At 40.5% G+C, this 23,670-nt stretch overlaps 2 protein-coding genes across 2 annotated transcripts in view; one reads left to right on the forward strand and one right to left on the reverse strand.

Annotated features, from left to right (window-relative positions):
- Positions 1-23,670, forward strand: part of Ccdc73 (coiled-coil domain containing 73) — a 140,632-nt gene that overhangs the window by 68,622 nt on the left and 48,340 nt on the right. The gene's annotated exons all lie outside the window — the stretch shown is intronic.
- LOC121465468 (sentrin-specific protease 2-like) lies at positions 6,294-8,601 on the reverse strand. Its single transcript, XM_041678702.1, has 2 exons — positions 8,584-8,601; positions 6,294-7,664 (listed from the first exon to the last, which is right to left on the reverse strand). Exons 1-2 carry the CDS (start codon positions 8,599-8,601, stop codon positions 6,294-6,296), a joined length of 1,389 nt encoding a protein of 462 aa, XP_041534636.1.

The following is a 23,670-nucleotide window of genomic DNA, read 5'->3' on the forward strand; positions in this document are numbered from 1 at the left end:
GAAGTTTCTGGTTCTTGCCTCCTCCCTTCCATGTCCCAGACTGACACCTGGACCCACAGAGGTCCTGGCTCAGGCCTACTTCCTCAGAGGTCCCAAACTCATGCCAGGACCTGCAGAGATCTCTGGTTCCTGCCCACTCTCTCCAAGGTCCCAGATTCATGCCCAGACCCACAGTGGTCCAGGCTTAGGTCTACTCCTTTGAAGGTCCCAGATTCACGTCTGGACCTGCAGAGGTCTCTGACCCTGGTCCACTCACTCAGCGGTTGCTCCCCTATAACTGCTCCTGTGGAGTTTGCGTCTCAGGTCTGCTCTAGCCCTGGTTGCTGGCTCAGTCCTGCCTCAGTCCTGGCAAATGTCCCTGGTCTGGATCTGCTCCCACTTCCGTGGGACTTGCTTTCTGAGGCCCAAGCTGGCCTAGGTAGCTGGTTCAGTCTCGCTCCCGTGGAGCTTGTCGCCTCAGGCCTTCTCTGGCCCATCCCTGCTTCCACAAATGACCCTGGTCTGGATCCACTCCTGCTCTCATGGAGGACACTGTCCAAGGCCTGTCTGGCCCAGGTCACTGGTTCAGTCTTGCCCCTATGGAGTTCACTGCCTCAGGCCTTCTCTGGCCCAGTTTGCTGGCTCAGTCCCACTCCTGTGGAATTTGTAGCCTCAGGCCACCTTGAACCCAAGGTGGAGTTCATTGCCTCAGGCCTACTCTGGCCTAGGTTACTTTGGGGCAAATGATGTGTAATGATGGGAGGGAAAGTATGAACTGTATCTTTGTTACTGTCCTATTGCTGTGATCAAACATCATGAGCAATCAGACTTAAAGGAAAGCATGATCTCTCTCAGCAACAGTCTTTACTTCAACATTAATATATTGTAAGTGGGCCAGATCACCAGACAAGAGTCACGACAGTTTCTAAGAGCCCCTAAATACTGAGTCACCAAGCAATCCTATTATAACCCATAAACTTTTTGTTTAAACCCACCAATCAGCCCCCAGACTAATCTTTCCTCTCTGGAATTCCCCTAACCCTGTTTAAAAGGTGGGTCTGCCAGCCTCTTGGGTCATCGCTATGTGCCACCCCAACATGTTCACATTTTAATAACGTGGTCTTCCTTATTGTTTCGTGACTGGTGGCCTTTGATGGGACTACTCACCGTCCTGGTGTTCTTTTCTCCTTACACTGTACATTTTGTAATTCTTTTGGCTTCATTTGCTCCTTTGCATTATAGGACTGCATGAAAGTAGTTACTAAAAGCTCAATATTAGGCTCCTGAAATTTCCAATGCTAAGGAAATTCAAAACTTTACAATTTATCCTGAAGCCGACTCTTTGGACAAGAACAAAAAGCAGTCACATTCTGCAGTGAAATTTCACAGGAATGGTATCTAGCTCAGTTTCTAACATTGTTCCCATTTGCAAGCCTGGCTCCTACTAGATTGGCCCATTAAGCCCCACTTGCAGTATTCAACTGCTTTCCTCTTGCCCAAAGCCCAAAAGCGTTTCGCATTTCTCTGCCGCAGAGCATGGTCAGGCCTGTCACAGCTGTAGCCCTGCTTCCAGTACCAATTTCTGTCCTTGTTACTTTTCTATTTCTGTGACAAACAGCATGACCAAGATAACGTATACAAGAAAACATTTAATTTGGGTTCCAGAGGGTTAGAGTCCAAGACCATGATGGCATGGGGCATGTCAGTAGGCCTGGCTGTGGAGCAGTAGCTGGGAATCTGATGAATAAGGCATGGGTTGGGGGAGAAAAAGGGGTAGAGAAAGAAAAAGAAGGGGAGGGACGAGAGAGTGCTAACTGGGAATGCCATGGCCTTTTGAAACCTCAAAGATCATCCTCAGTGACACACCTCCTCCAATAAGACCACACCTCCTAATCCTTCCCAAATAATTCCACGAACTGTGGAGCAAGTATTCAAACACATGAGACTATGGGGCCATTCTCAGGCAACCTGCCCCAATCTGGTGCCTGATACTCAGTCTGGTGAAAATGAAAGTCACAGCATTTAATTTTCTCATTGGCAGTATTTCTGTCAAATATCTAAATAATGACTATATTTCTGTGTTAACTTTCTGACTCAGGAAAGGATTATAACTGAATCATTAGACAGGAAAAGATTATCAGTGACTCATACGGATACGACCATCCGTACCTTATGCCAAATGTCCACAGCTATATAAACTAGGTTGTAGGGTCAAATGGCTGCACTGCAGTGCAGATATGCGATACAGAAGGACAAGGCCAGAAGACTGCTTGAACAAGACAGGGCAAATGAACACTTACTAGAAGACTGAGAAGATGTGTATATCAGTCACTTGTCTCTTGATGTGCTGGAACAGCATTATAAAAACAATTAAAGAAAACATTTTTGAGTTACGGTCTAGAGAGATAGCACACAGCATGATAGGCAGGCATGGCCACAGACAGGGGAAGGCTGAGAGCAGGAGCAGGAAACCAGCTGATCACAGTCTCCTTCAGTCCCAGGGATCAGAGGGAGATAACAGGAAAGTGGGGAGGCAATGCACACACAAAACCCTCACCCACCAGTGACATGCTTTTTCCAACAAGGTTCTACCTCATTTATTCTGTGAAGGAGAGAGACTCTTTAAAATCTACTAACTTATATCCCCATATTTCTTAGTTTAAATTTGAGGGAAATTCTTCCAGATGAAAGAAAAACATGAGGAATGGCAAATTATACTATAATTTTATATTTATTTTTAACAACTTTAAACTTTATTACATAAAATTGTATTAACACAACTGTAACCTAATGAACAGAAAAGTTAAATACAAGTTTATCACACATAAAATGGATTATTCTATATTGGCAGTGCCCATGCTAAACACAAAATCCCCACTTCCACGGTGGGAATGGGATATAGCAACATTAATCTAACAAATTAAGTAAAAAACATAACTATTAAATTGAAAAAAAACATTTTAAATAATTCAGTATAGTCCTAGCTGAGGTTTGGATTCAATGAGACCTGAGATAAAAATGGATATTTACTATTACAGTTATTTTTTTAATTTATTTATTTATTAAAGATTTCTGTCTCTTCCCCGCCACCGCGTCCCATTTCCCTCCCCCTTCCCCAATTAAGTCCCCCTCCCCCTCAGCCCGAAAAGCAATCAGGGTTCCCTGTCCTGTGGGAAGTCCAAAGAACCCCCACCTCCATCCAAGTCTAGTAAGTTGAGCATCCAAACTGCCTAGGCTCCCACAAAGCCAGTGCGTGCAGTAGGATCAGAAACCCATTGCCATTGTTCTTGAGTTAAGGTCATGCTCAACTTCCTTGGCAATCAGGGAAATGCAAATCAAGACAACTTTAAGATACGATCTTACACCTGTCAGAATGGCTAAAATAAAAAACACCAATGATAGCCTTTGTTGGAGAGGTTGTGGAGAAAGGGGTACACTCATCCATTGCTGGTGGGAATGCAAACTTGTGCAACCACTCTGGAAAGCAGTGTGGCGGTTTCTCAGGAAATTCGGGATCAACCTACCCCTGGACCCAGCAATACCACTCTTGGGAATATACCCAAGAGAGGCCCTATCATACAACAAAAGTATATGCTCAACTATGTTCATGGCAGCATTGTTTGTAATAGCCAGAACCTGGAAACAACCTAGATGCCCTTCAACGGAAGAATGGATGAAGAAAGTATGGAATATATACATATTAGAGTATTACTCAGCAGTAAAAAACAAGGACTTCTTGAATTTTGCATACAAATGGATGGAAATAGAAAACACTATCCTGAGTGAGGTAAGCCAGACCCAAAAAGAGGAACATGGGATGTACTCATATTTGGTTTCTAGCCATAAATAAAGGACATTGAGCTTATAATTCATGTTCCTAGAGAAGCTAAATAAGAAGGTGATTCCAAAGACAAACACATAGGCATCCTCCTGAATATTAACCTTCATCAGGCGATGAAAGGAGACAGAGACAGAGACCCACATGGGAGCACCGGACAGAAATCTCAAGGTCCAAATCAGGAACAGAAGGAGACAGAGCACGAGCAAGGAACTCAGGACCACGAGGGGTGCACCCACACACTGAGACAATGGGGATGTTCTATCGGGAACTCACCAAGGCCAGCTGACCTAGGTCTGAAAAAGCATGGGATAAATCCGGACTAGCTGAACATAGCGGACAATGAGGAATACTGAGAACTCAAGAACAATCGCAGTGGGTTTTTGATCCTACTGCACGTACTGGCTTTGGGGGAGCCTAGGCAGTTTGGATGCTCACCTTACTAGACCTGGATAGAGGTGAGCGGTCCTTGGGCTTCCCACAGGTCAGGGAACCCTGATTGCTCTTCGAGCAGATGAGGGAGGGGGACTTGATCAGGGGAGGGGGAGGGAAATGGGAAGCGGTTGCTGGGAGGAGGCAGAAATCCTTAATAAATAAATTTAAAAAAAGATTATAGAGTGTGTACATATACACACTGTCACATATTCCTATATAATGTTACATCATTTGAATAAGTACTACCACAATGTATGGCTAAGAGCTATGTAGCAAACAAATTAATGAACTTCCTAATATCATACAATTATTCTGTGAAAGAGCCAAGTTTTGACATGGAAAACCATTGCCATTCTTTGCTGTAATATATCATCTTCCACAGACAGTAGACACACAACCTCTGAAATACAGTAACAATGTCTAGAGAGCTAGGGTCCCAGCCAGCAGAGGAGTTATTGGTGGCTTCTGAGGGGCAGAGAGTAAACCTTTGCAGGGTTGTAGCCATGGGGAAGTTGACATGATCAGCCCATCACCCCATATACATGCAAGCAAAACTAATTAAATTCAGTGGATTATTAAATAAAACAAAATTGCCATGAAAGGAGGGGAAGATGTCTGAGGAAAAAGGGATTTCCAGAGGGAGGGATAGGGTAAGCAAGTGGGGGGGATATTCAAAATGCATCAGATATGTATATGAAATTGTCAAAGAATAAAAATTCCTTTGAAGAGAAAAAAAAAGATACCATCTTACACCTGTCAGAATGGCTAAAATAAAAAACACCAATGATAGCCTTTGTTGGAGAGGTTGTGGAGAAAGGGGTACACTCATCCATTGCTGGTGGGAATGCAAACTGGTGCAACCACTTTGGAAAGCAGTATGGCGGTTTCTCAGGAAATTCGGGATCAACCTACCCCTGGACCCACCAATACCACTCTTGGGAATATACCCAAGAGAGGCCTTATCATATTACAGTTATTTTTAGTCAGCTTTCAAAACTAAGGCAGGTCCCCTTAATTCTGGGAAAGACTGTGTCTTTGGATGACCATATGCTTGTCTTTACAGTCCTGGACAAGCAGGCAGCAGTTTGGCCATATCTAATGGCCACACAAGTGTACATAAATCTTGGACAGACAGGCAGCAGCTTAGCCACACCATATGGGCCACACAGTTCTACCTGAGTCCTATAGGCAGGCAGTAGCTTGTCCACAACTTGTGGCCCACAGGTGTACATGAATCTTGGACAGGCAGCCAGTAGCTTGGCCACATCCTATGGCCACACAGGTCAACGTAAGTCATGGACAGGCAGGAAGCAGCTTGACCAATCCTATGATTACGTATGTCTACAACCTAGGCAATTCCAATAGAGTTTGATGGGTCAGAAAAGAATCAGTCGGTACAATTTATTTTCCTTTTTTGTACAATTTTCAAATGTTAAAAAAAATACATAAAAACAAACCCCCAACTTAAGTTTAACAGATCCAGCTCCAGCATTAGAGATGCTAGTCGACACTCACTGCCTGCCTCCTCTTGTTGATATTTCTCCTGATTTTCAGTAGGGATAACACTGTAATGGGCATGCCTTTCAGGGATAAACAGTTCAAACAAGAAATAGAGTTGATAGTTATAATAATAATAATAGAAAAATAAAAGAAATATTATCAAAATAATATTATTAATAATAATAATTATAGAAATTAACAACTGCCAAGGTTTACAAATGAGTTAATGAAACAATAAAATCATAGGGGGGCAAGAAGACAAAAAAACCCCAATTCATAAACGAAATCCAGCATTAAAGAATATATTGAACATGTGCTCTTCTGTGGGTTGGACAGCAGTTCCTAAGCTTGCAGTAGTTACATGCATCCTATAGGCGGCACTGGCAGGACTCCCCAAGTTAGGACTACATTGAAGAGAGTGGGATTTATGCATGTTGAACAGCTCAGTATCTGTTTTCAATATTTTCAAACCATCCTGCTTGAGGTATAGAGAAGCATCGATGGAAAAGTGCAGGGTGCCATAGCAACCGGGAGGATGTTGTTACAGTAAGTGACTGTGCAGGATCTCCCATACCATCCTCTTCCTAAAGATGGGCATGTGCTGCTGAGAAAAGGTGGCAGGTTGGTCTCTAGAAATGTAATCTGCATATTTGCAGGTAAACACGCCACAGTCGTTCCCGTTCAGCTGTTGAGGAATCTCCTCTGATGTCATGCTGTATTGCTTCCACTCCAAAGGGTTCAGCTCAATGTTCCTTCGAGTCTTGCTCTCATTTTGTAAATATTGAAAGATGGTCTCACAAATGCTCTGCCCTGTGTGTCCCATGGAGTCATAATATATAATACTCTGTTTTCTTAGGTCGATTTCTATTAGGCTCCAATGTGTGTTCTGGTGGATAGGCACTAAAATAATTTCCTTTTCAAAGAGATCCATTGCCCGAGTCCATCTCTTCACAGCACTGTAGCCGCCATGTTTTAGCTTGGGGTAAAAAAAAGTACTAAACACATGAAGAGCAGGGTAGCTTTCCTTTTCACTTCTCTTAACCAGAAGATTCATGTAAAAATTAATTATCTCGTCATTGAGCCATTCACCAGGCTCTAGGGTCTGGATATCACCTCGAGTAATGTGCAATTTGAATGCACTACTTAAGATTTCCTCTTGGGGCCCTGGACCTAGTGCCTTCTTGATTTCTTTTTGCATGTCCTCGGTAATATCACGCACTTCATCCGTTCCTCTGCACTTCCCTTGGTCTGCAACAGGCTTTTCCTTTGTTGTAAATATGGGCGTCTTGTTGGGGAGTAAGCTGCTGCTGCCAGTATGCAGGATTTGAGCCCGTATTCCTTGCAAGTCAGACTCCGAGTGGTGTCTCCTTCTTTCTTCAAAATTTACTCCAGCTTTCTTCTGTGCATCAGAAGATTCTTCTGGAGACATCTTTCCTATTTTGTCTGGTGACAGACATTCTCTTGTGGCAGCAAGAGTAGATTGTTTAGGATCACACTTAGTTGTTCTGGATCCGTGACTGTGCTCTTCCACACGACCTTTAACCTTCGAACTATGCGTAAGTGCCCTGGGAGCCCTGGGTGGGTCAGAGACCTTGTCATCATTGTGTTGAAGGTGCTGCTGGAACTTTTGGTGCTTTACCCTATGGTGGTCTAGGGGAAATGCCTCCATGACCCAATAGGGCCGCTTACAATCCTTGCCACCATCAGGAGATTTTCTTCCAGTTACAGCCTGCTCCTGTGGACCTTTGGCCAAGTCTAGGATCTTTAGTTGTCTTGGCCTCTCTTCCCGGGGTTTCTGTGGCTGCTCCTTGCCTGGCTGTTCACTTTGAAGCCATCCATCTTGCTGTTCCTGAGCTAGCCTCTTCTGAGCCTTGCTGGGCTCTTCAAACTCCCAATCCGTTCGATCCTCTTCCTGGTGTTTCAATTTTCGACCATGTCTCAAAGCTTCAGACTCCGTAAATAAAACTCAACATTGTTAATAGGATTCACTGAGAAAAAGGTACTCATTGCCTTGGTGATGGTCCTAGTAATAACAGAAGCCCTGAACTCATCCCTAAAGACTCTAGAAGGAATTCCACCAGAGCTGGAGTTACAGATGTGTGGATGTTCAGTGGGTGCAGGGATCTGAATGGCAATCACCATGTTTGGACAACAAGCACTTTTACTACTGGTTATCTCTGGCTTCTTGAGCTTCTCTTCATCTATTTTCAAAGGTACAGAGACTTTTTACAAATGTTGGGCAAACGGTCAGGTCACATATTGTGCGTTGCTCACCCTGAAATGTGACCCCTTAACAAACTGTGCAAGGATATTTACACCAGCGATTACTGGAAGGAAAAGGTACTGTTTTCTGTGAAAGGTGTGAATGTCTTATGATATTACCCCAGGTGTCATTTTATTCTTATCAAGCTTCTTTCTCTTCTTTCTAACTACACCTCAGAGGGATTTGTTTCCTAAGAGAGAAAAAAAAAAGTTCAGGTCCCGCACTGATCCTCACATCACTGAAGAACTTAATGACTGAACTGCCTTTGTGAAGTGAGCATAAGGCTTAGAGGATAAATTTTTTTGTGTTATGCTGGTAAAAACAGGGATTTTTAACTTACATAATTTACAAGGAAGTTGTGCCTACCTTGAAAGTACCCTATCAGGGGCCCAGTATGAACCAATTCCTGGTGCAGTTTGTTGTAAGCTTTCTCATTGGGACCGTCAGTGCTCCAATAACAACACAGACTTATGAAAGCTTGGCCATAGCTTAGGCTTTTGTCCACTAGCTCTTATAATGTAATTAACCTGTTTCTATTAATCTACACTCGATCACATGGCTTGGTTACCTTTCCTCCATTTCCCATGTCTGACTTCTTCTGCTTCCCTTTGGCATCTCCCGAGTGCCCAGATGCATTCCTCTCACTTCCTGACTTCTCTCTGATGGGAATCCTGCCTATCTTCTCCTGCCCAGCCTTTGGCCATTCAGACCTTTATTACCCCAGTCACAGCAAGACATCCTCACATGGTGTACAAATATCTGACATGTCCCCCTCTTAATCTAAATAGAAAGGAAATGTTTTAACTCTATCGTAGTAAAACTATATTCAAGAACCATTCTCAGGTAAGGATTACATTCACAATGTTCTGTCCATTTATATTTGCAACATTTGGAGAAAGTACTGTATTATCTATCTCATCTTGGTGAGTCCAAAAGTTTCATTCAGAACCTAAACGATGTTATACCATAACTTGTATGACCATCCTAAGTACATCTTTTTAGACCTTAAGATATTTTTTTAGGTACACAACTTAAGCTTTTATATTTCTCAAACTTAGAAACTTACATCTCTTATGTAGTTTCTCTTCTAAATTTGGTAACAAGGAAAGCTGTAACTATAATTATCTAGGTTTCAACCCCATCAAAGAAAGAGGGATATAATAGTACCTTAGTAAACAGGAAGTACAGAGCAAACAACCTCCAAAACAATAGAAATGACAAGGACAGCTGGCTGCCTGGACAGTCACCTAAGGTTCCTCTGCAATGGTGAGGCATCCATCTTCAGTCTTCAGGCCTGGAGTGTCTTACAGACTTTTTTGTAAAGCAGGAATTTTGAAGGATTTCCTACCTTGTCTTGGTAAAGTTCAGCAGTTACTTTCTTTTTATTTCTTCTCGTTCTATTTGGACAGCGTACTGTCAGCAGTTGGGGCAAAGGAAGCTTCTTGGCCAGTGACTACCTTTACCACATTGAAAGTTAAGTCCATATGGAGGTTCTTTGATACTTAATCATCCTGTTTTGAAGTAAATTGGTATTGCCAGGAGCAGACTTGTCTCACTGTCATGAAAAGCCTTATGTTACTAAAATATCTTAAATGCTATATTCTGTAGATCTCTGAAGTGTTTTGAGACCATCTATCTATTTAAAATATGTTTGGCCTTGAAAACATACCTAACATTACTATAACGTTGGTTGTTATAGAAGACTAACTACTAACTTGCATTTCTTAATTACCTTAAGTAGTTTATAATAATAGCTTTCAAGGACTAGAAATTTACATTGCATAGTTAAGTGAAAGTAGGCACAATACCTTAAGCAAGTATAGAAACATATAAACCATATAACTAAAATAACTTTAAATTTGTTGTGATATACAAAAGGCCATACCAATGTAAAATATTTGAGACTAAGAATTGCTTTTTGAATTTAAAAGTAGATTCAGCAATCTAACCTTTTATCCTATCATTTCATTTTTATACATTTATTATTATTATCATTTAATTGAAAAAATTTTTTTTTCTTTTAAACACTGCCTGACCCATTAGTTTCAGTTTCTTATTGGCTAGCTTTTACATATTGATCTAACCCATTTCTATTAATCTGTGTAGCCCAAGAGCTGGCTTACCAGGAATGATCTTAACCTGCGTCTGTCTGGAGTGGGAGAATCATGGCGACTCCCTGACTCAGCTTCTTTCTCCCAGCATTCTGTTCTGTTTACTCCACCTACGTAAGGGTTGGCCTATCAAATGGGTCTAGGCAGTTTCTTTATTAATAAGAAATCACTCCCACATCATTTCCCCTTTTTCTGTTTAAACAAAAAAGAAAGGCTTTAACTTTAACATAGTAAAATTACATATAGCAAAACAGTTATCAAGCAAGAATTACAGTTACAATATTTATATCTATTTTATCTTTTATCATAACTAAGGAAAACTATAACTATCTATTCATTCTTCAACTCCATCAAAGACTCCAGAAGGATATAATACTACCTAAGTAAACAAGAAATAAGAAAACTCTAGAAATGACAGAGACATCTTGCTGCCTGGACAGTCACCCAAAGTTCTTTTGTATGGTTGGGGCATCCATCTTCAGCCTTCAGGCCCATAGTATCCAGCAGACATTTCCATGAAGCAGGAAATTTCAAAGACAGTTCAGTCACTATCTGCTGTGTCCTGCAGAATGTCTTGCAGACTCTTTCATGAGTCATGAACCCCAAAAGACCGTCTCACCTTTAGGCAAGTTTAGCAGTCCTCTCTCTGCGGGTTCTCTGTGTCCATTTTATGCAACAGTCCAGGCAAGAGCAGTTTCTTGCCCAAATGGCTATCAAACTCCATAAGGATCCTCTTCGATGCCCATCTTCCTCTCGAAGTAGATTGGTGCTGCCAGGAGCAAACGTGTCTCATTGTCATGAAAAGTCCTCAGTTATTAAAACATTAAATGTCCTATTCTGTAATCTTTGAAAGACATGTCTATCTAAAATATATCTCTATATATCTAAAAAATCTAACTAACATGACTACAAGCTTTACTATTATCAATGATTATCCATTAACAACCTATATTTCTTAATTATACAGTACATATTTAAATGAACTACACAATCACAATACCTTAATCAATATCAGAAATACATTTACATATAACAGAATTGACCGTAAATCTCTAGCAAAATCTATACTAATGCACATTATTCATACCTATATCATATCCCCCTTTAAATGTAAAAGAACATTTATAAACATTTTTTGGGAATATGGGCACAGTTATTTCTCTCCAAACTGCTTCCTGCTGAATGGGGGCGTCGTTAATTAGGTCTTTCATGGTATAACCTGTGTGCTAGTTTCATCTCAGTTGCCAGTTGAGCGAAGCAATTTTCTGAAGATGTTCACAGCAACTTTTTGGGAGGTCGTGGTCTATCATACCAAATTGGGATAGAAGAAATACACAGGGTCTGGTCCTCTGTGAAAACAAAAGAAGACCTTCTCCAAAGCATCATATCCTTAGACCCAAATTTTGAAATCGTAATACCCTTATATCCATTCTGGTTTAGCTTGGCAGCCCATGTAATGAAATGTCTCTCTGTACTTAGCTCCTTCATAGTCAAATATTTTAAAGAAAACAAAATGTACATAATCCAGACTCTCTGTGAATTTTCCATTTTTACGTGGCTTATTTTTCTTTATTTCTTTTAATCTCTTAACTATCTGTACTCTGTCTCTTTCAAGACTTTATCTTTTTTTTTTAAACCATTAACTTTATTCTCTATATTCTTTTTTTTTTCTCTCTCTCAAGCCTACGTACATTCATCCAACAGTGTGGTCTTTTATGTCTGAATATGTTTTATTGTGAATCTGTAACATTTTTTTTACTATCCAGGAGCATTTCTTAAAATGTTAAGCAGTTCTTAAAAACTTAAGTTGCGCCATGTACAGGTAATACGGTACCGCCTGTGTCCTGCCCAGTTGAAACCTTAAATGCGCTGTTTTTATGGTAATTACGGTAGTTCTTGCCTGAGACCAGCACAGTTTAGCATGGCAGAGCTGAGCCAAGCCGCTCCTGCCTCAGAGCCATTTGGTGCCCCTGAGCCACACACAGTTTCAGGCACACAGCAGTCCACGTTGCCATCAAGCAAGCCGTAGAGCTTTACTCCAAATGCTCCATTCAAAAGCTCTGTCTCCCACAGGAGCCAGACAGAGATCGCAATGGCGGCACAGCCCAGAAAGCCGGCATTTTAAAACAGCCAGTTTTTTCCTGCTGCTGAGTCAGGACAATTTCTTTGCGGCACGCAACCCACAAACAGCAAAAAGCTGTCTTAAATTCTCTCTCTCTCCTTTTTAAGCCCTCTCAGGTTTTACGTGGAGTTCATTAGCACGTTGGGTGCCACTCTGTTGAAATACGGAGCGGCGGGCTGTGTCCCGCCACCCGGCTAGCTTTACCCGAAATAATTACACGGAAACTGTATTCTTTTAAACACTGCCTGACCCATTAGTTTCAGTTTCTTATTGACTAGCTTTTACATATTGATCTAACCCATTTCTATTAATCTGTGTAGCCCAAGAGCTGGCTTACCACGAATGATCTTAACCTGCATCTGTCTGGAGTGGGAGAATCATGGCGACTCCTTAATTGAAAATTTATATATCAATCCCAGCTCCCACTCCATCCCCTGCTCCAACTCCCTCCACCTTCCCCTGCACTCTACCCCACATCCTTCCCATGTGGAGTCAACAAAATCTTGCACATTGATTTGAGGCAGAGCCAAGGCCCTCCCCAATATATCAAGGCTGTGCTAGGTATCCCTCCAAAGGGAATGACCTCCAAAAAGCCAGTTCAAGCAGTAGGGATAAATCCTGATCCCACCTGGCATTGGCCCCACAGATCAACCCAGCCATACAATTGTCAGAGGGCTTAGTTTAGCCCTATGTTGGTTCCCCCACTGTCAGTCTGGATTCAGTGAGTTCCCATTAGCTCAAGTAATCTGTTTCAGTGGATACCCCCATTATGGTCTTGACCCCTTTGCTCATATTATCACACCTCCATCTCTTCGACTGGACTTTGGGAGCTCAGGCCAGTGCTTCATTGTAGATCTCTGCATCTGCTTCCATTAGTTGCTGGATGAAGGTTCTATGATGACAATTAAGGTGGTCATCAAGCTGATTGCAGGGGAAGGCCAGTTCAGGCACCCTCTTCACTATTGTTTAGGCTCTTAGCTGGAGTCATCCTTATAAATTCCCGGATATTTCCGTAGTGCCAGGTTTCTTGCTAGTCCCAGAATGGCTCCCTGCCTCTACCTTCCCCTTCAACCCTCTCCCAATGTCACCATGCTCCCAATTTACTCAGGAGATCTCGTCTTTTTCTACTTCCCATGTAGATTAGATCTATGTAAGTCTCTCTTAAGGTCCTCATTGTTGTCTAGGTTCTCTGGGATTGTGATTTGTGGGCTGTTTTTTTTTTTTGTTTTATGTTTAAAAACCACTTATGAGTGAGTATATGTGATAATTGTCTTTCTGTGTCTGGGTTACCTGACTCAAACTAATGTCTCCTAGCTCCATATGTTTGCCTGCAAAATTCAAGATGTCATTATTTTTATCTGTCGTGTAGTACTCCATTGTGTAATGTACCACATTTTCCTCATCCTTTCTTCGGTCGAGAGGCATTTAGGTTGTGTCCAGGTTGTGGCTATGACAAACAATGCTGCTATGAACCTATTGAGCACACGATTGAACATCCTTTGGATATATACCCAAAAGTGGTATTAATGGGTCTTGAGGAAGGTTGTTTCCTAATTTTCTGAGAAGTCACCACTCTGACATCCAAAGGGGCTGTACCAGCTTGCATTCTCACCAGCAATGCAGGAGTGTTCCCTTTACCCCACATCCTCTCCAGCATAAGTTGTCATCAGTGTTTTTGATCTTGGTCAGACTTAACAATTGTAAGATGGAATCTCAGAGTTGTTTTAATTTGCATTTCTCTGATGACTAAGGATGTTGAGCATTTCCTTAAGTGTCTTTCAGCCACTTTACATTCCTCTCTTTGGTGTTCTCTATTTAGTTCTGTACTCCATTTTTTTAAATTAGATTATTTGTTCTTTTGATGACCAATTTCTTGAGTTCTTTGTATATTTTGAAGATCAGACCTCTGTCTGATGTGGAATTAGTGAAGATCTTTTCCCATTCTGTAGTCTGTCATTTTGTCTTGTTGACTGTGTACACCTTTGCTTTACAGAGGCTCTTCAGTTTCAGGAGGTCACACTTATTGTTTCTCTCAGTGTCTGTACTACTGGTGTTATGTTTAGGAAGTGGTCTCCTGTGCCAATGTGTTCAAGTGTAATTCCCATTTTCTCTTCTGTGAGGTTCAGTGTGGCTCTCCTTTATGTTGAGGTCTTTGATCCATTTGGACTTGAGTTTTGTGTATGGTGATAGATATGGATCTACTTTCATTCTTCTACATGTTGATATCCAGTTATGCCAGCACCTTTTGTTAAATATTTTTTTCTTTTTTCATTTAATATTTTTTTGCTTCTTTGTCAAAAATCTGGGGTTTGAAGGTGTGTGGATTGATATCCAGGTCTTTGATTCAGGTTCATTGGTCCTTCTGTCTATTATTATGCCGATACCAGGCTGTTTTCAGTACAGCCTGTAGTAGAGTTTGAAGTCAAGGATTGTGATGCCTCCAAAAGTTCTTTTATTGTACATGACTGTTTTGGCTATCCTGGGTTTTTTTGCTTTTCCATATGAAGTTGAGTATCGTTCTTTTGAGGTCTGTGAAGAATTTTACTCCAAACTAACCAAAAGACAGAGAGAGAATATCCAAATTAACAAAATCAGAAATAAAAAGGGAAATATAACAACAGACATGGAGAAAATACAGAGAATCAGCAGATCATATCTCAAAAACCTTCACTGTACAAAATTGGGAAACTTAAAAGAAATGGAAAACTTTCTTGGTAAACATCATTTACCAAAATTAAATCAAGACCAGATAAACAAATTAAACAGACCTATAACTGCTTAAGAAATAGAAGCAGTCATCAAATTTCTCCCAACCAAATATAGCCCAGCATCAGATGGTTTCAGCTCACATTTTTACAAGATTTTCAAAGAAGAACTAATACCAATACTCCTCAAATTATTCCACACAATAGAAACAGAAGGAACTTGTCAAACCCTTTTTATGAGGCTACAATTACCCTGATACCCAAACCACATAAAGACATTACTAAGAAATAGAATTATAGACCAGTCTCACTCATGAACATTGATGCAAAATTACTAAATATAATACTGGCAAATCAAATCCAAGATCACATTAGAATCATCATCTACCATGATCAAGTCGGCTTCATCCCAGAGAAAATCTGTCAATGTAATCCACCACAAACTGAAAAATAAAAACCACATGATCATCTCATTAGATGCCAAAAAAGCATTTGACAAAATACAACATCCCTTCATGATAAAGGTCTTGGAGACAGCAGGGATATAAGGAACATACCTAAACATAATAAAGAAAATATTACAGCAAGCCAACAGCCAACTTCAAACTAAATGGAGAGAAACTCCCAGTGATCTCACTGAAATCAGGAACAAGACCAAGGTTGTCCACTCTCTCCATATCTATTCAATATAGTTCTTGAGGTCCTAGCTAGAGCGATAAGACACCAAATGCAGATCAAGGGGATACAAAAGAAGATTGGAAAAGAAGTCAAACTCTCACTATTTGCTGATGATATGATAGTTTACATAAGTCACCCCAAAAATTCTACCAAGAAATTTCTACAACTGATAAACACTTTCAGTAAGCTAGCAGGATATAAAGATTAACTAAAAAACAATCAGTAACCCTCCTGTACACAGATGATAAATGGGCTGAGAAAGAAATCAGAGAAACATCACCCTTCACAATAGCCAGAAGTAGCATAAAATATCTCGGAGTAACTCTAAGCAAACTAGTGGAAGACTTGTATGACAAGCTTTAAATCTTTGTGGAAAGAAATTGAAGAAGGCACCAGAAAGTAGAAAGATCTCCCATGCTCTTGGATATGTAGAATTAACATAGTAAAAATGGCAATCTTACCAAAAGCAATTTACAGATCAATGCAATACCCCTCAAAATCCTAGATTTGAGAATTTTAAATATAGATAGTTTAATATAAGAAAGAAGCTTGGTGTAGTGGTGCATGCCTTTAATCAAAGAAATTACCTGCAATCCCTAATCAAAGGTTTTAAAGAACCATTCAATGTATAAACTTCAAATGAAAACTTATTCAGTAGTTTAGAACAGCACATTTTTAGTGATTGTTGAATCATTTATTTTATCTTGTTTTTACAGCACTGTAATTAAAGTTGGAACTTCATTCATGCTAGGCAAATTCTCTACCATTGAGCTATGTCCCCCCATTGTTGCCTCAATTATTTATCTTAAAATTATTTTCCAATTAATTTTATTTAGTATACAAAATAATGGGTTTAAATGGACATATTCATACACATGTGTCATTATTCTTTATTCACCTTTTCCCCATCCTTTCTCTCTCTCTCTCTCTCTCTCTCTCTCTCTCTCTCTCTCTCTCTCTGTTCTCTCCCTCCTTCACTTGGTACCCTTCTTCTAGTTAGTCCCTATTATGTGTATTCATTGTTCCTGCTTCTTACTTCCCTTAAGATTTCTTCTCAACTCTCATGATCCCTTTTCTACTTCATTCACCAACAAACATATATCTAAACACACATACACACACTTTAAATGTTCACGTATGAGAAAAAACATGCAGTATTTGTCTTTCTGAGTTTGTCTTATTTTACTTAATATAAAGATATCCAGTTTCATCTGTTTTCCTAAAAATGTTATGGTTTCATTTTTCTTCATGGGTACATAAAATCTATCATGTAAATGTACCACATTTTCATCATTTATTTGTAATTGATGGACATCTAATCTGGCTTTTGTCTGACTACTGGAAATAGTTGAATAGTACAGCTATAAACATCCATGTGCAAATATTTCTGTGTGTTGGCTTACAGTTCTTTAGGTATACACCCAAAGTGGTATAAACTATATCATTCAGTAGTTCTATTTTTAGGTATTGAGGTTCTTCTGTATTGATCACCATAGTGACCAATCTTACCAGCAGTAAGTCAGGATTTCTCTTTCCTAACATCCTCACCAGCCTTTGTTTTCTTTTCCTTTCTCCTCCTCCCTTTTCTTTGCTTCAACAAGGTCTTATGTAGCATAGGCTGTTCTAAAACTATGTTATGTAGCTGAGGATGACTTTGAATTTCTGATTCTTCTATGTTTACCTCCTGAGTACTCAACACCACACCCAGTTTCTGCATTGTTGAGGATTAAATCCAGGGCCTTGTGCGTGTTAGCCAAGTAGTCTACCACCTGTGCTTCTTCCCAGTGCCCATTTGTTTCCTTCCTAACAATTATTCTAACTGGGGTCAGATGGCATCTCCACCGCCGTGTGTGTGTGTGTGTGTGTGTGTGTGTGTGTGTGTGTGTGTGTGTTTGTGTGTATGAGGGAGAGAGAGAGAGAGAGAGAGAGAGAGAGAGAGAGAGAGAGAGAGAACATAGAAGTCCACATTGGGTATCTTCCTCAGTTGAGATAGACTTTTTCACTGAACTGGAGCGCAGTGATTTGGCTAGACTAGCTAGTCAGTAAGCTCTAGGGACCTGCCTGTCCATACCCTGTCAGTACTATCATTATAGATTTTTTTGGTGATTCAGATTCAGGTCCTCTTGCTTTTGTGGCAAGCACTTTCACCATTGAGCCAATCCCTCAAAGCAGTTTTAATTTGTATGTGTCTGATGGCTAAGGATGTTGAATATTTTTAAAGGTATTCATTGGCTGTTTCTATTTCTTCTTTTGAGAATTCCCTATTTAGTTCAGGAATCCATTTATTGACTGAATGATTTTTGAAGTTTTTATGTTTAATTTTTATAGTTGTTTATGTATCCTTCATATTAATCCCCTGGCTAATGAGTAGTTGGTAGCTTTGGCCTCCCCTTCTAAAAGTTGTCTTTTCACTCTGGTGATTATTTTATTTACTGTGCAGAAGATTTGTCAGGTTCTTTAGGGAAACAGAACTGATAGAATCTATTGCATGCGTATGCATGTAATATATTTAATATATATTATGAGGGGAGGTTATTAGATTGGCTTGGGCTATGACCTATCGAATCAATAATGGCTATCCTTAGATGGAAAGGCCAACAGTCTGGTAGTTGTTCAGTTCATAGGACCAGAGCTCCTAGAGAGTTTCTGGTGTTCAGTCTACATTGTTCTAACACCAGTGAGGGGATGCCTCAGCAGCAGGCTAAATGAACTTGCCAGCCAGAGGGGAGAGCAAGCAGGCAAAAAGCAAAAACGTCTTCCATGTTCTTTTATATGGGCTGCTACCAGAAGGCCCAAATTTAGAGTGGGTCTTCCCACTTTGAGTGATTCAATCAAGAAAATCTCCCACAGAGTGCTCAGGCTTTAGTTGATTTCGAGTGTATTCAGGTTAACAAGTTTCTTCATTTCATTTCCTTCTATTTGTCAATTCCTAGCACAGTTCTGTCATTACTGGAGTCCTATTCCAAAAGAGTCCTTACATCTGCCTACGTCTTGGAGTGTCTTCCTTGGGCCTTGCATTAAGGTCTTTGGTCCACTCTGAAGTGATTTTAGGAAAGGGTGAGAGATAAGGTCAGGTTTAGAGTTCTGTTTGTGGAAATTCATTTTCTGTAGCATCATTTGCTAATGAAGCTTGCTTCTCTTATGTACAGTTTCGATAGTTTTGTAAAAAATTAGGTGGTTGTAGTTGAGTTTATTTTTGGGTTCTCTATCCTATTTCATTAATCTGTATGTCTTTGTATCTGTACCATGTTGTTTTTTCCACTTTGTCTCTGTAATTCAGGATTGGTACATTGATATCTTCATCATCATTCTTTCTGATAAGCACACTTTGACTATTTGAGTCTTTTGTTTTCCATATGAATTTGGTAGTATTTTTTTTTTCAGTTTTCTGGAGGATGCCATTGGTATTTCTGTGGGGATTACATTGATCTGTAGATTGCTTTTGTTAATAAAGGCATTTTCAAAATTTTGTTTCTGTCTATCCTTGCACATAAGAGTGTCTTTTTTTAATACAGTGTCTTAGTCTTATAGAATCCTTTTAACTCCTTACTTTTTGTTCATATCTATTTAAATATTTTGAAGCTGTTGTGACTAGGGTTCCTCTTCTTATTCCTTTCCTTCTGAGTGAGTTCATTATTTGTATACAGAAAAACTACTGATCTGATTATGCCGATTTGTATTCTGCTGCTTCCCTGAAAGTGTTTTTTGGATCTAAAAGCTGTTGTGGTTTAAGTGGAGGGCCATATTATCTACAAACAGGGAGGATATGACACTTTAATCTTTTATTTGTATGTTTTTTCTCTTGCATTATTGCTCTAGATAAGACTTTGAGCAATAATAAATATGAGAGGAGAGAGTGGGCAGCCTTTTCTAAACTTCAGATTTTCAGAAAAAAACACTTTTAGTTTTTCACAAATTAATATAATGGCTATAGATTTCTGTGTATAACCTTAATTACATTGAGGCATGTTCCTTCTAGTTTCTTCAAGGTTTTTATTATGAAGAGATTTTGAACTTGTTGAAAGCCTTTTTTGTGTGTGTCAATTTCAAGGATCATGTGGTTTCTGTTATTAAGTGTTTGAGTGCTAAATTACACTTACTGGTCTATGTATGTGGAACAGACCTTGGTCCCTGGAATTAAACCAACTTGTGGTATATGATCTTCTTAATATTTTTTCCTTTCCTTCCTTCCTCCCTCTCTCTCTCTCTCTCTCTCTCTCTCTCTCTCTCTCTCTCTCTCTCTTTTGGCATGCTCTCACTATATATCCCTGTCTGACCTGAAACACACTATGCTGGCTTCAAACTTAGAGATCTGCCTACCTTTGTCTTCTAAGTGCTCTGATTGAAAGTATGTGACATCACGTTCAGATTTAATGTGTTACTTTAATCATTTGACAAGTTTCATTCAAACACACACATATACACAAAATGAATTTTAGTCATTTTTACCCTTGTCCCTGATGAAAACTCTTCTCCCCATCAAGTTCCCTTCCTACCTTCATGTCTTTCGTGGTATGTGACTGTGTCAGGGTTACCACTGCTACGATGAAACACCATGATCAAAACAACTCTGGGAAGAAAGGGTTTAATTAGCTTCTGCTTCCTTAGACAGGAACTCTAACAGGGCAGGAGCCTGGTGGCAAGATCTGATACAAAGGCTATGAAGGGGTGCTGCTTACTGGCTTACTCTTTGTCACTTGTTCATCCTGCTCTCTTATAGAACCTAGGACCACCAGTCCAGGGATGGAACTTCCCACAATGGGATGTCCTGTAGCCCCCATCAATTACTAATTAAGAAAATGTTCCATAGGCTTCTCTACAGCCCAATCTTTTTGTTTGTTTGTTTTCAAGACAGGATTTCTCTGTGTAGCAGCTCTGGATGTCTTAGAACTTGCTTTGTAGACCAGGCTGGTGTTGAACTCACTGAAATCTACTTGCCTCTGCTTCCTAAGTGCTGGGATTAAAGGCATGAACCGCCACTGCCCGGCCAATCTTCCCTCCTCCCACAGTGGTATGTTTGTTTTTTTCTTTTTTCTTTCTAAAAACTATCTTTTTTAATTTTACATACCTTAAATCATAGTTCCCACTCCCTCTCCTCGTCCCGTCCCCTCCACCTTCCCCCCCAACAACACCCCACACCTCTACTCCTCAGACAGGGTAAGGCACATTGCTTTGAAGAAGGATCAAGGTCCTCCCTACTATGTCTAGGCTGAGCAAGGTATCCCTCCAAAGAGAGTGGGTTCCCAAAAAGTGAGTACAAGCAGTAGGGATAAATCCTGGCCCCACTGCCAGTGGCCCCGCAGTCTGCCCCAGCCATACAGCTGTCACCCACATTTCGAGGGCCTAGTTTGGTCCTGTGCTGATTCCTTCCCTGTTCAGCTAGAGTTGGTGAGCTCCCCTTAGCTCAGGTAAACTGTTTTAATGGGTATATCCATCATGGTCTTGACCCCTTTGCTCATATTATTGCTCCTCCCATTCTTCGACTAGACTTTGGAAACTCAGCCCAGTGCTCTGCTGTGGCTCTCTGCCTCTGCTTCCATCAGTTGCTGGATGAAGGTTCTGTGGTGACATTTATGATAGTCATTAAAGATTTATTTATTTATTATGTATACAGTGTTCTGTCTCTCTGTATGCTTGCTGGCCAGAAGAAGGCACCAGATCTCATTACTGATGGCTGTGAGCCACCATGTGGTTGCCAGGAATTGAACTCAGGACCTCTGGAAGAGCAGTCAGTACTCTTAACCTCTGAGCCATCTCTCCAGCCCTGGGCCTATCAATCTTATGGGGGCATTTTTCTCAATTGGCGTTCTCTCTAATTAGGGTTGTTGCATGAGCATAGATAGAGGATTTTCACTAGAGCACAAGCAATCTAGTAGTAGATAAACCCCCAAGGAATGTGACGCTCCCTTCCTCTAGTACCTGTTATTGCAATAGTCCCTTGGGAGGGTGGGCCCTTATTAACCCCTCCCGTTTGTTTCCATGATGAAATGTCTTGTCCTGGTTGTGTGGCCATAGATACTGTGAGTTGATGAGTGCAGTAGCCATGCCATAACTAGAAAACATCTGTTTGAAGGGTTTTTCTTATTCTCTAGGTCTTACATTCTTTCTGCCTCTGATTCTGTAATGTTCTCTAAGCCTTGGAGGGGTGATCTAGATATCCTTTTTAGGGCCATCACTCTGTACTTTAAGCAGTTATGAGTGTGCATTAACTCCCACCTGCTACAAGAAGCTTCTTTGACAAATCCTGAGAGCAGTGCTACTTTACTCATGATGTAAGCATGAGTATTTAGAAGGCAGTGTGAAAACATTTCCATTTACCAAAACAGTAACAGTAGTTGTAGTCCTAGTGTGGTCATAGTGTAGCTGTAGTCATAGTAGTCGTCATAGCGGGGGAAGGAGGTGGTGGCTCTCTCCGAGATCCTGTGACCTCTTCTTCCACAGACTTTTGACCAGGTTTATAGTACCAGATATGAGTTCCCTCCTGTGAAGTATGTCTCAAATCCAACCAGAAAGCAGTAGATCACCCCTATCCTAATCGTGCTGCTGCTGCAGCAGTGGATACATCTTGCCTGACCGGTCACTATTGTAGTTCATATAGTTCCCAGGGCCATCTGCATGCATTGTGAGTTTAGGAATTGATCATTTTGGTGACTCTAGAAGCATACTGTGAGCTAGCTTTTTCTTTTCTGTGACCAATTATCTGAATAAACAATGATAGAAATAATTTATTTTAGCTCACTATTGCAGAGGTTTTAGCCCACAGTTATTGGCATACTTGCTTCTGAGCCATGATGGAGAACATACTGATAGGGTGCATAGGTGGAGCAGAGCAGTTCACTTCTATTATGGACAGGAGGCATAGAAGGGCCTGGAACAAGAGACAACACAAATCCAGGACTCCAGTGACTTACTGGCTGGCCTGGACCTCACTATGTGGACCAGGCTGGTCTCAAACTCACAGAGATCTATGTGCCTTTGCTGCTCAAGTGCTGGGATTAAAAGTTTGCCTAAGGGGGCTGGAGAGATGGCTCAGATGTTAAGAGCACTGGCTGCTCTTTCAGAGGTCCTGAGTTCAATTCCCAGCAACCACATGGTGGCTCACAACCATCTGTAATGAGGTCTGGTGCCCTCTCCTGGCAGGCAGGCATACACGCAGGAGAATACTATATACATAATAAATAAATAAATTTTTAAAAAGAAGTTTGCCTAATACATCCTCCTGCCTTTTCCTGCCAAATTAACACTCCCTTTTTACTTTCCCCTTGAAATCACCTGTGACCTGCTATTCTCATTTCTAGAACCTATCCCCATGGTTCTTTTTCAGTTTCCAATTTTTTTAGTTACTCCAGGTTATATGCTCATACATGAAGATAACCATAAATGTCTTTCTGGGTCTAGGTTATATCACTCAATATAATCTTTTCTAGATCCATCCATCTACCTGAAAATTTAATGATTCATTGTTCTTTAAAAGTAAATAATATTCTATAGTATGTATGTACCACCTTTACTTTATCCGTTCATCAATTGAAGGATGTTTCTTTTCCTAACTGCCATAAACAGAGTGGCAATAAATGTGGCTGAGTAAGCATCTGCAGAAATGTATGTCGTTTGTGCATATACCAAGGAGTGGTATAATTGGATCTTATGATAGATTTTTTTGTTGTTGCTGAGAATTTTACACAGTGATTTTCAGAGTGACTGGACCAGTTGCCATCCCACCAACAGCCAGTGAGCCTTCTCTTCTACCCACATACTTGTTAGCATTTGTTGTCTGTTGTTTTCTTGATCTTAGTCATTCTGAGTAGGGTAAAGTGAAATCTCAAAGTGATTTTAATTTGTTTTTTCTTCATTGCTAGGGATGTGGAACCCTTTCTGAGATGTTCCTTAGCTACTTTTGTTTCTTCTTTTGAGAATGCTGTTCCAGATACATAGCCTGTTTTTTTTATTGGGTCATTTGTTTCTTGATCTTTTTTTGAGTTCTTTGTGTATTATAGTTATTAACTCTTTCATATGTGTAGCTGGCAAAGATTCTCTCC

The sequence above is a fragment of the Microtus oregoni genome, unplaced genomic scaffold, assembly GCF_018167655.1.
Source record: "Microtus oregoni isolate MIOR12 unplaced genomic scaffold, Mior012 000031F_ref0000149, whole genome shotgun sequence".
Classification (NCBI taxonomy): Eukaryota; Metazoa; Chordata; class Mammalia; order Rodentia; family Cricetidae; genus Microtus; species Microtus oregoni.